Source organism: Mustela nivalis, assembly GCF_964662115.1.
Source record: "Mustela nivalis genome assembly, chromosome: 20".
NCBI classification, from domain to species: Eukaryota; Metazoa; Chordata; class Mammalia; order Carnivora; family Mustelidae; genus Mustela; species Mustela nivalis.
The window spans coordinates 26797007-26812723 of record NC_139039.1 but is presented as its reverse complement, the minus strand read 5'-3'; the positions used below and the strand labels follow the sequence as shown (position 1 = coordinate 26812723).

General features: G+C 40.2%; 2 protein-coding genes across 6 annotated transcripts in view; one reads left to right on the top strand and one right to left on the bottom strand.

Annotated features, from left to right (window-relative positions):
- Positions 1–15717, bottom strand: part of CENPU (centromere protein U) — a 627562-nt gene that overhangs the window by 505845 nt on the left and 106000 nt on the right. The gene's annotated exons all lie outside the window — the stretch shown is intronic.
- SNX25 (sorting nexin 25) overlaps positions 1–15717 on the top strand; it is a 129264-nt gene that overhangs the window by 80128 nt on the left and 33419 nt on the right. For all 5 annotated transcript variants that reach the window (XM_082715717.1, XM_082715715.1, XM_082715716.1 and 2 more), the window contains one exon: positions 9828–10009. In XM_082715717.1, the coding sequence (XP_082571843.1) occupies positions 9828–10009 (182 nt within the window). The remainder of the gene's footprint in view (positions 1–9827; positions 10010–15717) is intronic.

Below are 15717 nucleotides of genomic sequence, written 5' to 3'. Positions count from 1 at the left end.
CATAATCACCAGAAGTAGGTCTTTAGTCATTCAGCAAATATTTTTTTGAGTGCCATTATGTGTTAGGCACAGCTGTGTAATGAAAAAAAAAACTGTCTCTGACCTTAAGGAGATCATAGTCTGACAAGGAGACAGGGAGACACACATACAGAATTATAATACAATTTGATAAGTGTAGTGAGACTTACCTGTTCAGAATTTAGTGATGGAACAGAAGTGTCGAGCAGGCAGCTCTACCTGGAACAGAGGTCAGGAAAGACTTTTTCTTAAGAGTAGCAGCATTGAGATGGAAAGATGGAGTCACCCTTGTTTTCTTCTGGGTTTATCAGGTGGAAATGGGTAAATGGTACCACATGTCTACAGACAAAGAAGAGAGGTGTGGAATGGGCTCCTGTGTATAAGCTTTGTCAGGTGAGACACTGTGCTGGTGCTTGGCATGTAATGAAGAAGTAAGGCTTGATAGGAAGACAGGGGCTGATGCTAAAGAAACTTGTAAGCTATCCTAAGAAGTTTGGGCTAAATCCGGTAGAACAGTGGTTTTCAAACTACAGTGCATATCAGGATCACGTGGAGGGCTTGTTATAATGCAGATGCCCAGACCCTACCCCACAGTTTCTGATTCTGGAGATCTGGAGTGGGCCCAGGAGTTTGCAGTAATGCTGCTGCTACTTATCCAGGAACCACACTTTAAGAGCCACTGCTGTAGATTATGAAGAGCCATTAATGTATTAATGTTTATATTTTAGTACCCAACTCTTTAGCTTTTTATTTACAATTAGAACAGCCAGAGTAGTTGAGTAATAGTCTGTTGAAATAAGTGAACTGCTATGGTCTGAATGTTCATGTTTCCCCAATTTTTTAAAAAAAGATTTTATTTATTCATTTGACAGAGAGAAAGAAAGTACAAGCAGAGGTAATGGCCGGCAGAGGTAGAGAAAGCAGGGAGCCTAATGTGGGACTTTTTCTCAGGACCCTAAGATCATGACTTGAGCCAAAGGCAGACACTTAACCTGGCCACCCAGGTACCCCAAGAATTGAGTTTTTAAATGACCCATGGTGGCCAGGTTTTCTGCCCCTGCCTTCTGTGTCATGCCGGTCCCTGGAAGGTCACAGACCTGTCTGGCTTTATTGACCACATAGCCTTGCACCTCTTGGCAAAGGCTGGACATGGATCTTGTGTCTCCCAAAATTCTTACACTGAAATCCTAACTCCCCCAAACATGATGGTATTAGGCGGTAACGCCTTTGGGGAGGTATGTAACTCATGAGTGTGGAGCCCTAGTCCCACTAGTGTGGGACTCGTGCGGTACTTTTATCCAGAGGCTCCATGGAGATCCCTAGCTGCTTCTACCATGTAAACACATGGCATCTGCATCCTGGAAAGGGCCTTTCACTAGAACCTGCTCATGCTGGGACCCTGATCTTGGATTTCCAGTCTCCAGGACTGTGAGAAACAAATTTTTGTTGTTTATAGCCACCCAGTCTGTGTTAGAGGTGCCTGAACGAACTAAGACACTGGCCAACTATAGGAAATTCTAAGTAGTACCGGGACACAGAGATTGTCCCTGCAGTTTGGTGGATATAAGTCTAGGATTACAGTTCCCTTTTTAAAGCCTTCTTTTCTGTTCTTCTGTTCTGAATCCCGAAATGTTATGAAGAATAGTTAAGGTGATTCACGAGTAACATGTATTCAGCTGATGACAACAAAGGACATGATGATGTTGATTTGAGTCTGCTAGAAACTGCAAAGTATAAATAGTATACACTGGGGAGTAATATGCTCATAGTATAGGTGGGGAGGCTTTGGTCAAGTTGTGCAACTTTAGAGTTTAAATAGTTTTGGAATTGAATATATCAAGTAGAACTATAGAAGAACTTCAGAAAATATTACATATGTGTATGGATAAGAACCATAATGCTATCCATTATCCAATATTAGGAATTATTTTTTTTAATATAATTTTTTATTTTTTATAAACATATATTTTTAGGAATTATTTTAATAAAGATAATATGTACCTTCTTTGTCTGATCTTGTGTTTAAAGATGCATTGAAAGAAGGGAGCTAATCTGTAGACTTTAGTGGACTTCTCACTCTCCTTCCTTGTGTTTTTGATATGATCTGATTTTCTAGCATTGCAGTAATTTGATAAAAACAGATTTATCATGAAAAACAGATTTATGAATGACCTAAACTTAGAAGACACCTCAGCCCATGGCTACTGGGGCCCCTGCCAGGGTTTCTCCCTGCCCAGCCCTCATACCCTGAGTACTGCAACCTCTGCCATCCCTTCTCCAGCATCCCATCTGGCTCCCTGGACCCCCTCCGTCCTCTGCCTGGAGGGACTAAGGGCTCAGGGCACTTCCGTTACTCTCTATATAGTCCCAAAACATTATAGCCAGTCCTCTTACCACCTCTGTACCTCAAGAAAACTTTAATCATCACATATGATGGCACCCACATTTAAACAAATGAAGTTTAGGTCCAGAGATGGTAAATAATATGCCTTGTATAATTAGAACTAGTTAGTCACATATAGATTTGGAACTTGAACCCTGGTCTCCTGATTTTTAGTCCTGGTCTCTTCCCACCACCCTGCTCACTCTCATGGGTAGATGTTATGAAAGTCTTGTTCAAAACTTAACAAATTATTGGGCTGGATCTCTGTTCTAAGTGTATGTCTTGTGCCTGTTCAACTCATGATTCCAGTTTGGGAGCAGGACTCTCTTAGTCTTGTGTGGATTTAGTTGATATGGCATTATTACTTTAAAAATGTATTGTAAGCATGTTGGAGGGCTTTAAACCAAAGGAAATGCTCGAAGTTTCAGTACTTGAGACATTTAAAGGAAGAAGAAAAGGTGTACTATAAGCCTCCCTGACCAGGCGTGGCTAGGTCAAACTACCAGCCCTCTGTAGTCTTCTCCACTATAACATGAGTACTTCTACCACCAGCCCCTGCTGTGAACTCTGCTTATTCCTCAAGTATGCTTTCTGCTAAAGTGGAGTGACACTTTAGACTGAAATTCAGGTGTTTGATGTGGTAAGAAAATTCCATTTGTTCTTTTTGAAAAAGAACATACTGGCCTCAAGTTGAAAAGTAAGATAAATATATATATTTTAGTTCCTGGGAAACTTCTGAGGTGATTTTCAGATAATTTTGAAGAAATTGCTGATGATTAGTAACTGCTGAGAATTGCTAGTTTCATGTTAAGAAGTCGAGCACCATTTCTCATGGTGGAACTTGACTCTTCCCTAGGTAAATGCATATCTGTTCCTTGAATCCTCCTCTCAAGAGGGTTTATTAAAACTCCTATTTACATGTACCAGAAAGATTCAAATGATTGTTAGTTTGTCACTATGGACACGAGTTGAGGAATGGAGGCCCAATATTTTCTGGTGAGGAACTTTAATTCCTTACCTCAAGGGTCTGGGGGTCAAAAGCAGGCCTGCTGGGGAGGAGAGCCACATGTTGAGGGGTCAGGGGAAGGGGGCAAGTGTGCAGACTTGTCTTAACCATCACAAAGTTTGTACCGCTGTATTAGTACTTCTTTGTGGGGTGGGGGTGCAGGGCACAGTCCCCCCAACCCCCACCCCTCAGGGTGCCAGGGACATTTGAGTGTCCAGAGACCTTATTGATTGTCCCATCTGGGGGAAGGAATGCTGCTGGCACCTAGTGGTAGAGGCCAGGAACGCTGCTCAGCATCCCACAATGCACAGGATGGCCCCCAGGAAATTTATCCGGCCCAGAATGTCAGCAGTGCTGATGATGAGAACCCCTGCCCTGTTACCCATCAACACCCCAGTCAGCCTGCTGAGAGTGCTGCTGGCAGGAGGAAAGTGGGGCCATGTTAATTCACCGTTACTCATGCTATTTCTGGAGTCCTTAGTTTACACTGTAAATGACTTCACTCTCCTTTGCTTCATTAGAACCTGTACCCAACAGTTCTCCCTGGTGTTTGTATTTTACTGCTAGACACTTCACTTGCTTGAGGAAGAACTCTGTCATGCACAGAAGGTTTAAAGCAGAAAGCAGTGGCAGATATTGTCCATAGGTCTCCTGTAATGTCTTCATAGCCAAAAGCATTCACCCAATGTGTAATCTGAATTTCTTTTCTCAGCAGAGGAACCCAATGAACCCATTTCCTTTTGTTCTGGCCTCAGTAGAATCTGGTCTATCTGGAAGGAAGAACAGTAAATATTTATAATTAATTGCTTTAGAATATTCGATCACTTGTGTGTTCATCTTGGCACCAGTTTCAAGAACCACTGCCATTCACTGTTTCACCTGCTGCTGTTCATCTTCTTGGCCTTCTTTTTAAAGCTAGGTCAAACAGTTGTGTGATTCACCAGTTTGTAACAATGCAGTGTTCCCTCATGCTCTCCGGAGAGCCAGCCATGTGAATCTGGCTTGAGCGGGGCCACAGTGTTTTGTCACATACCCACTGGCCTTTACTTTCCATGGCCTGAATATTTCCTGACTGAATGGGTTTTCAGGTCACAGAACACATTCATGAGTATCGCTGGATTTACAAGGGTTTTGGCACGACACACACAAGGGCTACATGAGTTCCACGTTAGTCACTTAGCACCGAACGTGGCATTAGTCTTCCGAGGCAGAAATAAACAGAATTGCCTAAGCAACAAGCTGCTGTCGAATTTGTTAGCAACAAGCTTTGTGATCAGACAATGGCATTGTGTTCACGTGAGCAGGCGACATTCAAGTAGAACACGAGAATATTCTTCTCAGCCCTGCAGCTGGGTTTTAGATGAAGGTTTATTCTCTTTATTACTTTTTTTTTTTTTTTTTTGGAATTTGCTTCTAGTTTTTGTGCTTTTAGAAAGGCTTTTATGCTTTCTTAAGAGAAGAGTTTGGTTGTTGATAAATGTGTGTCGATTCCTTTCTATGTGTGGCTCTTTATTAGCCCATTTTAACCCCAAATTAAAACTCTGCTCTAGATTTATTTTATAAAAGGCAATTATTTTGTTCCCAAACTTTAGGATATTTTAATATGTCTAACATTTGATTTTAAATATCTATGTTATAAAAATGAAAAATTTTTTCTGAAAAATTAGCTGTTCCAATCCATGTTATTTCATTTGGTTACCCACAGAAAACATCCTAGTTTGTGATAGACTAATTCGGAGGCAGACTTACATTCACCTTTATTTTCCCACTAAGGGAACTCTGGAAATACTATTTTTTTCTTCTTTAGATTGTCATAATTATTATTATTAACCTTGGGTTAATTAATTCTTTGGTCAGGACCTATTAGTTAAGTATAGGACAAGTTAAAAAATTATTATTAAAGTCGAAAGCATTTCCTTGGCGCTCATACAGAAAAGTCATCCTATAATATCTGACAGACCCTCTGGAATAAGGAAATCTGTTGATCTGAAGTCAGCCTATTACCCTTTGTGCTAAGTGCTGAAAAAATATGCTTCTGAAAGATAAAATGTTTTGTGGTACTCATCTAAGCTTTTTCAGTGAATTTGTTCAGCCTGTTTGGGTATTGTTTTAGGGTTTGCACAAATTGACTAAGTGGGACATGAGAGAGGTAATGATCATTCTAGGGATTGGAGGACTCCAGAAGAGTTCTAGAAAACATTACAAAGTGTTCTATAAAACATTTTCAGGGGCACCAAGAAGCAGAATCCAGCTTCCTTTATTACGGGTACTTCCAATCTGAGCCGACCACATTATGACTCCCTTTCAGAAGGTGTGATCTGTCTGCCTAGGTATATTTATATTTATCTAGTGGTCACCTAGCCCCCGAACATTGCCTGAAACAATCTCACTGTTTCTGTAGTGAGCTTGCTCTTCTCCTTTCCATAGAGGATTTCCCACTTCCCCACTTTCTGCAGGCCTCTGACACTTGCCCTTTTTACTTATCTCACTGTAAGCAGATAACCTCACTCACTACTTCAGGGGAATGGAGACCATATGAGGAGAATGGCCCCAGCTTCCAACCAAACTTGGTTTGTAGGTGTGCCCATCTCTTCTGCCTTCTGTGTTACTGTGGTAGAGGAGGTGGCCTTTTCCCAGAGCCCTCTATTTACCTGTCTTCTGGATGCCACTCCCCATCATCACTTCGCTTTCTCTCTGAGTTTATTCCTTCTCATCAGCAATAAAACCAGCTCATCTCTCTCCCACTAAAAAAAAAAAAAGAAAAAAAAAAGAAAAAGAAGCCTTCCCTCAATCCCAGTCCTGCTTCTACGTTGTGTATGCCAAGCCAGTCCATTATCCACAGGGAGATGACTAAATACTTAGTCATTTTTGAAAATCAATATTGTGTAAATTTTTTGCTTTTACTTGAAATTATATAATGCGCACATAAGGAAACATATCACTGTAAATGCTTTTGAATTAAATCTTAAAAACTCCTTGCTAAGATCGATAACTCCTAAGTGGAACCGTCAGAATTCTGATTCTAGATGTTAAAGAAAATGTTCCACCGTATTTAACATGGTGGTTGCTAGTGATTGACAATAACAGGTTTGGTGGAGAGAAGGGGCAGAAACAATGTTGTCAGAGTAAAGTGAAGAATGGGAGATGAGGATACTCTGTTTCTCTCCTTTAGAGCCCAAGTTCTAGAGAAGGCCAATACCTGAAACATAGTAAGCACTTAGCGAAATATTAGCTCTATGCTTGTTGACCTCTCAGGAATGCTTGACACAGCTCATTCACCCATTCAACAAATATTCAGTGAATTCCCACTGTGTTGCCAGGCACTGCTGTAGGTGCTGGAGACACAATAGTGTGTAAATAAACAAAATGCTGACCTTGATGAGGACCTACTTACAGGATAAATAAGTCGAATATAAGTGTGGTGATAGGTTCTATGGACAAAGTAAAGCAGAGAGGGAGAAAGGCAGGGTTGTAGGCTGGGGTTGCTATTAGAAATAGGGTGCCTGGGAGGGCTCCCCCGAGATCTGAACTGAGGATCTGAAGGAGGTGAGGAAATGAGCCTTGCAGATCCCGGGGGCAGGGGGTGCCGTGAGGGGGTGAAAGGGCCTTGCTGAGGGAAGGCATGAAAAAGCCCTGAGCAGGGAGCCACCCAGTGGGTTTTGGAAGCTGGTCACCAAAGACCATGTATTATGTGAACTGTCTAGAATAGGCAAATTTGTAGAAAAAACCCCATAAAAATTCCCAGGGCTGAGAGGTTTGGTGACTGCTAATGAGTACCTGTCTTCTTCCGAGGGTGATGAAAATCTTCAAAAAAGTGATTGCGGTGATGGCCGCACGGTCTGTAAATATACTAAAAGCAGCTAAACTGTACACTTTAAATAAGGAGAATCATATAGTCTGTGAAGTGTATCTCAATAAAGCTTTTATTTAAAAAAGGCAAGAGAATCTTTAAAAAAAAATAAATAAAAAAAAATTAAAAAGGCAAGAGCCTGTAAGGAAACTGGTGTAATTACTATGGAGAGCTGGGGAGGATGAGGCTGGAGTGTGTAGGGCCTCTATGCCCTCTTTTAAGGCCTTTCCCTGCGGGTGAAATGGTGTGGGGCAGGGTTTTGAGCAGGGGAATGATGTGACTGGGTTGATACGTTACATAGGTTAGCCTCGGCTGCCATGCTGACTGAAGGGGAGGCAAAGCCGAAGGTATGGTGACCATTAGGAGGCTGTGCAGCACCACACAGGAGATTCTGTTTTCCCTGTGTTGCTGAAATTTCTTCTTTGGCTTCTCTGTAAACCATATACTCACGTTCATCTTCTATCTCTCCTTTACCTTCTCCTTTGCTGGCTTTTCTTCTTCTTTCTCACTATTAAATGTAGGGTTGACTTAGATTCTGTACTGGGACCATTTTGTCTTCTCTGGGTTGTCTCACCTCCTCCTGTGACTTGAGTTGTCATCAACTGCTGAATACTTGTCAACTCCACACCTTCCATCTCCACTCAGGGAGCCAAATGCCCTCAAACTCTGTTCGCTTTTTCTTTTGTTGTGCTACAAAAACCATCCCAAAAGGCAGTGTCTTAAACAATATATTTTCTTCTGTACACAAGTTGGCAGTTTGAGCAGGTTTGGCAGGGATGACTCTTCTCTGCTTGACTGCAGCTGGATGCCTCCCCTTCTAGATGATATATGAACATGGTGCCAAGTTGGTGCTGAATGTGAGCCGAGGCTCCAGCCAGGGCTATGGTCTGGGGGGCCTCTCTATGTGGATCTCTCCATTGACTGCTTAGGCCTCCACAAGCACAGAGGCCTCCTGGCTGGAGGCTTAGGGCTTAGGGCTCTAAGCGCATGACGATCTAACTTTAGAAGTCATGGCATTGCTTCCTCTGTAATCACAAACCCACCCTGTGTTCAAGAAAATGGAACATATACCCTATTTCTCAGAGGGAGGTTGTCAAAGTAACACTGACTGAAAAGAGCAGGTGGGATGAGAGATCTCGTGAGCACCTTTGGCAAATATCATCTGCCACATGGTCTGTGGTTGGATTTAAGATCTTTCATAATTGTGCTTTTTTTATAATGTTCCCTGGTTCATAAGTGGCCCCACCACCTCCATGGTTGCTCATGGCAGAAACTTGGGAGTGTCTTTGATACCTTTGTTTTCTTTACAGTCCTCAGCTACCTGTCCTCTTCTGTCTGGTCAGTCACAGAGTCCTGTTCTCTTAAAAAATCATTCTCAGATCCTTCCAGTCCCCTCTCCTGCCATTGCCGTGACCCTGGTTTAGGCACCTGCTTCCTCAGTTACTGCAGTGGTCTTCAGCTGGTTTGCCTTCTTACGGTCTTCTGCCTTCCAATTTTTTTTTTTAATCCTTCCTGTGTAATCTTTAAAAATACAAATCCAGGGCGCCTGGGTGGCTCAGTTGTTAAGCCTCTGCCTTCGGCTCAGGTCATGATCTCAGGGTCTTGGGATCAAGTCCCGCATAGGGCTCTCTGCTCAGCGGGGAGCCTGCTTCCCTCTTTCTCTCTCTCTCTCTCTGCCTGCCTCTCCATCTACTTGTGATCTCTCTTTGTCAAATAAATAAATAAAATCTTAAAAAAAAATACAAATCCATTTATGACATACTCCTGCTTAAAAACCCATTAGACGCTGCTCAGTGCTATTGAGCTAAAGACCGAAGTTGTTTCTATGGACTAAACAGACGAAACGGCTTTGTGTCTTCTGGCCCCTGCCTCCTCCACATTTACTTTGGATCCCTAGCTCCCCCTTGCATCTGCTGCACTGGCTCTTCCAAGCCCTCCCAGGCTCTCTCCTTCCTGCCTCAAGGCTTTCACTTTCACACCTGCTGCTCTCCCTGGGCGCCACATTCCACTGCTTCATTTCATTTGAGTGTAATTTGCTCAGGGAAACCTGGGTCAGGAGCACTGGTCAAGCAGCTCAAGGATACCTGCACATTTTCTCTGTAACCCATATGCGCTCGTAATTGCTGTTGCTATCTTTGGATATCTGCCTTGCTAGGCTATAAGTTCCATGAGATCTAACAGTTCGTCTCGGGTCCCAAATGCCTAGCCAGTGCCTGACACACAGTGAGCACTCCATGCTTAGGAATGTCTCTGCATACATGATACATGCATATATTTAAATACACATATGCACATGTACATTGATTGTGAGTGTAAGTGTATAGATGAGGTGTTTTTTTTTTTTTAAATGTTTCATGCCTGAGTAGGATTTTTCAGTGGTATATTTAGAAATTAATGATACTTCTATTTGAGAGTATATATGTCTATATGTGTGTTTAGCATGAATTCTCTTCTTTAGTACCCACTGTTCAAAATATACCACATCAGACACCAGTCTCGTTCAGAGTTGTTACGTTCCCCTTTTTATACCTTGTCCTCTGACTGGGTCCTGTCCATCCATCCCATTCAAGGTAAAGAAACTGCTGCAATGAAAGCTGATCTCCTAAGGGCCAGGAATATGAAAAGGTACATTAACCAACTGACTGTGGCAAAGAAGCAGTGTGAGAAGAGAATCCGAATCCTGGGAGGCCCTGCCTATGACCAGCAAGACGAGGGGGCCTTGGATGAGGGAGAAGGGCCTCAAAGCCAGAAGGTAGAGCTTTGTGGTTTCTGTTTTGACCATTTCATGTTCGTTATAAACACTCATGTAATCTCCTATCTGGTCTTTTAACTTTCTGGTATTTAACATAGGACATACGTTCCAAAACAGAGACTCACACGTTTGCTCACAAAGATCTGTATTACTTGGTGTCCTTGACTTCTGTGAATGGTAACAGGTAGGATAGGTAGGCATGGGGTATATGTGTGTGTGTGTGTGTGTGTGTGTGTGTGTGTGTACATGCACACGTGTGTTTTCCTAACCCACAAACCCTGAAGCACGCACTTACATTTATAAGGGCCCAATCGAATTACCCACTACCAGTTGGATAGAACTAACCACCTATGGACTGACTAGAAGGCATCTTGTAAATAATTTTACTTAGCTCTCACCACAATTCAGTGAAATTTGAATTTCTTGATATTTCCATTCTACAGGTGAAGAAACAGAGTTGGTTTAAGTGAATTACCTAGGGCCAGGTGGGAAGAGTCAGAATTAGATAAAAACCCAGATCTAGTTGCTTCACAGTCTGAGTGCTTTCTCACTAAGCCATACTATGTCAGCGATTGTTTCAACAACAAAACTTTGGACTGTCTGATACTGGGTCTTCAAATCATGGAGCTTAGGAAAGTGTCCTAACCCTACCTCAGTACTGTTCTTACTCTCAAGGACCCAAGCTTGTCTTCCAAGACCCAGAGAATGCTAGGGTTGAAGGAAACAGCAGCAGCACTCCCTGAGGAGCTTGTTTGTACCACTTGGGAACAAGACTTCAAGGCAATCTCCAAACCTCTCTTTTATAACATGGCACTTAGTCACAAAGAGGCTACCATCACTATAATTTGACTGGTACAGCCTCTGACCTCACCTGTTTGGGTTTTTAGTCTCTTGATCTTTTCTTACTCAGTTCTTGGTTTGACTTCAGATGCCTATCTGTGACTTTTACCTTCCTTCTCATTCCAGAGATGAACTTTGACCTTTTTCTTGTTCGTGGCCCAGTCACCATTAGATCCTCTTCAGGATAGTTTATGCTTGACCTTGGACCAACTAACACAAGCCAGAGTTGTTCTTCTGCAACATCTTGGACAAGTGGCACAAATGCAGCCCCGAGTAGCTCTTGTTTTATGGAAGGGTCTCCCCTTACCGCTGGAGATATGTTTGTTTTGCTCTTAGTAAATACACATTTCTACAATTTTGGCTTTGTGGTCCAAAGTGAAAATCTTGCCTTTTGGTGAATGTTGGAGAGAGAGTGGAATTGGCAGGTTGAATATTGTCCTTCTTTCCCTTTCTCCTCAGCCTCGGGACTCTTAGATAGATTCCTAGCCACATTTGTCACAGAAAAAGTTCTCTTCTTGTGTCCCGTATATTCATTCATTCATTCATTCAACAGACATTTATTGAGGGTCCACATTCTCTCAGTTATAGTGCAAGGTACTAGAATACAAAAGGTATAAGATGGAGTCCCTGAGGGTTGCTGGGGGGTTGTGGGGTAGGGCTGGGGGTGGCTAGGGTGATGGACTTTGGGGAGGGTATGTGCTATGGTGAGTGCTATAAATTGTGTAAGACTGATGATTAACAGACCTGTACCCCTGAAGCAATAATACATTATATATTAATAAAATAAAAAAAGAAGTCCTATACAGTTATGAAATAGAAAGGTAAGTGATCCAATGGAGATTAGAGATTTATATACCTAGAAGGCCCATCTAATAGTTTGCCACCTAGTCAAAAGATGATGTGGTTTTAGATCTTACAGTAGAAGAAAACCTTGAGAAACGTAAAAGAAGATCATTTTAGGAGAACTGAATGTGATGATAGTACATGTTATCCAGCAGTATTTACTAGAAGTAGAATTAATCTGGTTTTATCTCCATTTTGACTTGTTTCTCCAGATATTTAGGAAAAGAGCAACCTATTACTGTTACAACAGTTTAATCTCAGTAAATTTATTTCCTTAGGCTTCAGGCTGAAAGCCTTAGATAATGTTGCAGAATTCTCATGTTCATGCTGCAGTGTTTTCTTCCCAATGTTCACTTTTTTCCCCACATAGGAATGAAATTATATGGTATTTGTCTTTCTCTGACTTATTTCATTTAGTGTAATACTCTGTAGCATTATCCGTGTCCTTACAAATGGCAAGATTTCACTCTTTTTTATGGCTGGATAATATTCCATTACACACTCGTGTGCTTGCGTACACTTCTTTACCCATTCATTAGTCAGTGGCCACTTGGAGGGGGCTTCCATATCTTGGCTATTGTCAGTAATGCTGCTATGAACATCAGAGTGCATGTATCTCTCTGAATTCGTGTTCTTGTATTCTTAGGGTAAATACCCAGTAGTGCAATTGTTGGATTCTAAGGTAATTCTATTTTTAACTTTTTGAGCAACAGTGCACTAGGGTTCTTTTTTCTCCACATCCTCACCAACAACACCCGTTGTTTCTTGTGTTTTTGATTTTAGCCAATCTGACAGGTGTGAGATGATCTCTCACTGTAGTTATGATTTGCATTTCCCTGATAATAATTGATGATAAGCATCTTTTCATGTGTCTGTCGGCCATCTGGATGTCTTCTTTGGAGAAACATCTTCATGTCTTCTGTTTGTTTTTTAATTGGATCATTTGCTTTTTGGTGTTGGGTGGTTTCGGGGTGAATATTGAGCCACCCTTACAACCCAGGAGAAAAATCCCATTTGATCATGGTGAATGATTTTTTAAAAATGTATTGTTGAATTCATTTAGCTAGTATTTTGTTGAGAATTTTTCCATCAGTGTTCATCGGGATATTGGCCCGTGGCTCTCCTTTTAAGTGGTGTCTTTATCTGATTTTGGTGTCAGAGTAATGCGGCCTCATAGAATGAATTTGGAAGTTTTTCTTCATTTATTTTTTGGAATAGTTTGAGAAGAATAGGTATTAATTCTTTAAGTGTTTGGTAGAATTCACTTGTGAAGACAACAGGCCCTGGACTTTTGTTTTGTTTTAGTTGATTACTGATTGAATCTCTTTGCTGGTTATTGGCCTGTTTAAATTTTCTAATTTGTTTTGGTAGTTTATAGGAATTTATCCATTTCTTCTAGGTTGTCTAATGGCACGTATTTTTTTCATAATATTCCCTTGTAAATATTTGTATTTCTGTGATATTGGTTGTTGTTTCTCCTTTCTCATTTGTGATTTTGAGTCCTTTTTCTTTATTTCTTGTGAAGTCTAGTTAGAGGTTTGCCAATTTTACTGATTTTTTTCTCAAAGGACCATGTCCTGGTTTTATTATTCTATTCCATTGCTTTTGTTTGGTTTTGGTTTTTGTTTTAGATTATGTATCACTTATTTCTGTTCTAGTCTTATTTCACTCTTTCTTCTAGGTTTAGGTTTCATTTGTTGTTCTTTTTCTAGGTTCTTTAGGTGTAAGTTTAGGTTATTTATTTGTGATTTTTCTTGCTTTTTGAGGTAGGCCTGTATTGCTATATATTTCTTCTTAGAACTGCTTTTGCTGCATCCCAAGGTTTTGGGCTGTTGTATTTTTATTTTCATTTATTTCTATATAATTTTTAAAATTTCTTCTTTGATTTCCTGGTTGACTCATCCATTGTTTAGCAGCATATTATTTAACCTCCATGTAATTTTGGTCTTTACAGATTTTTTCTTGTGGTTGATTTCTAGTTATAGCATTAGCATTTAGCATAACATTGTGGTAAGTAAAGATGCATGATATAACTTTGATTTTTTAAAATTTATTTATTGAAACTTGTTTTGAGGCCTAACATGTGATCTGTTCTAAAGAATGTTCCATGTGCTCCCGAAAAGAATGTGTATTCTTTTGGTCTAGGAGGAAATGTTCTAAATATATGTTTATTATACATTTATTATATATATATATATATATATATATATATATATATATATGGATATTATATATCCATTGCTGGTCCAATGTGTCATCAAATGTGTCATCAAAGCCATTGTTTCTTCGTTGATTTTATGATTAGATGATCTGTCCATTGATATAAGGAGGGAGTTAAAGTCCCCTGCTCTTAGTGCATTATTATCATCATAAAGTTCCTTTATATTTGTTATTAACTGTTTTATGTATTTGGGTGCTCCCATGTGGGATGCACTAGATATTTACAATTGTATCTTCTTTTTGGTGTGTCCCATTTATCATTTATTATATAGTGTCCTTCTTTGTCTCTGCTTAGAGTCTTTGTTTTAAAGTCCATTTGTCCGATATAATTATAAGTAGAATATATTATTACTCCAACTTTCTTTTGACATTCTTTTGCATGGTAGCTGTTCTTCTGTGCCCTCACTTTTATTCTGCAGGTGTCTTTTTTTTTTTTTTTTAAAGTAGGCTCCATGCTCAGTGTGGAGCCCATTGTGGGGCTTTAACTCACAACCCTGAGATCAGGGCCTGAGCTGAAATCAAGAGTTTGATGTTCAACTGGGTGAGCCACTCAGGCGCCCCTCCATCTGCAGGTGTCTTTAGGTCTAAAATGAGTCTCATATAGGCAACATATGGATGGGTCTTATTTTTTTATCCTTTCTGTCTTTTGATGGGAGTGTGTAGTCCATTTACATTCAAAGTAATTATTGATAGATACATATTTATTGTCACTTTATTTCTTTTGTGGTTGTCTCTAAAGATTTTCTCTGGTCTTTTCTTGTTTTTCTCTTTTTCATGGTTTGGTGATTTTCCTTAGTGATGTATTTGGATTTCTTTCTCTTTATTCTTTGCATATTTATTAGTGGTTTTTGATATATGGTTATCATTAGGTTTGTAAATAATCTCTTCTGCATAGAATAGTCTATATTAAATTCATGGTCATTTAAGTTGAACCCACTTTTTATTTCTCTCCTCCCCATGTTCTAGGTATATGTTATCATATTTTACATCCTTTTGTGAGTTCCTTGACTGATTTTATACTTATATACTCATTTTTACTGCTTTGATGTTTCTTACCTATGTACTATAATTTTTGGTCTCTCATTTATACTCACAATTTCCCCTCTAATATTTCTTGGAGGGCTGGGTTAGTGGTCATGAACTCCTTTAGTTTTTGTTTGTCTGGGAAATTCCTTATATCTCCTATTCTGAATGATAGCCTTGCTGGATAAAGTATTCTTGGCTGCAGATTTCCTATTCAGCACTTTGAATATGTCCTGCCACTCTCTTCTGGCTCAGAAAGTTTCTCTAAAAAATTCCCTGATAGCCTTATGGGGTTTAACTGTCTTCTTTTGTCTTACTGCTTTTAAACTTTTTTCTTTATCGTGTGTTTTGCCAGTTTAATTACAATATGTCTTGATGTGGATCTGGTTTTGTTGATTTTGTTGGGGATTCTCTGTGCCTCCTCGATCTGGATATCTGTTTCCTTCCCCACATTCAGGAAGTTTTCAGGTATTATTTCTTCACATAAATTTTTTGCCCCTTTTTCTCTTTCTTCTTCTGGGACACCTGTAATATAAATATTACTACATTTGATGGAGTCACTGAGTTCCCTATTCTCATTTTGCGTAATTCATTTTTTTTCCTCTTTTATTCACCTTGGTTACTTTCCATCACTCTGTCTTCTAGGTCACTAATTTGTTCCTCTGCTTCTTCCAGCCTGCTGTTCATTCCTACAAGCATGTTTCCCATTTTGTTTATTGAGCCCTTTGTCTCTGCTTTGTTATTCCTTATCTCTGTGTAAGACATGTAAGACGCTCATCTTT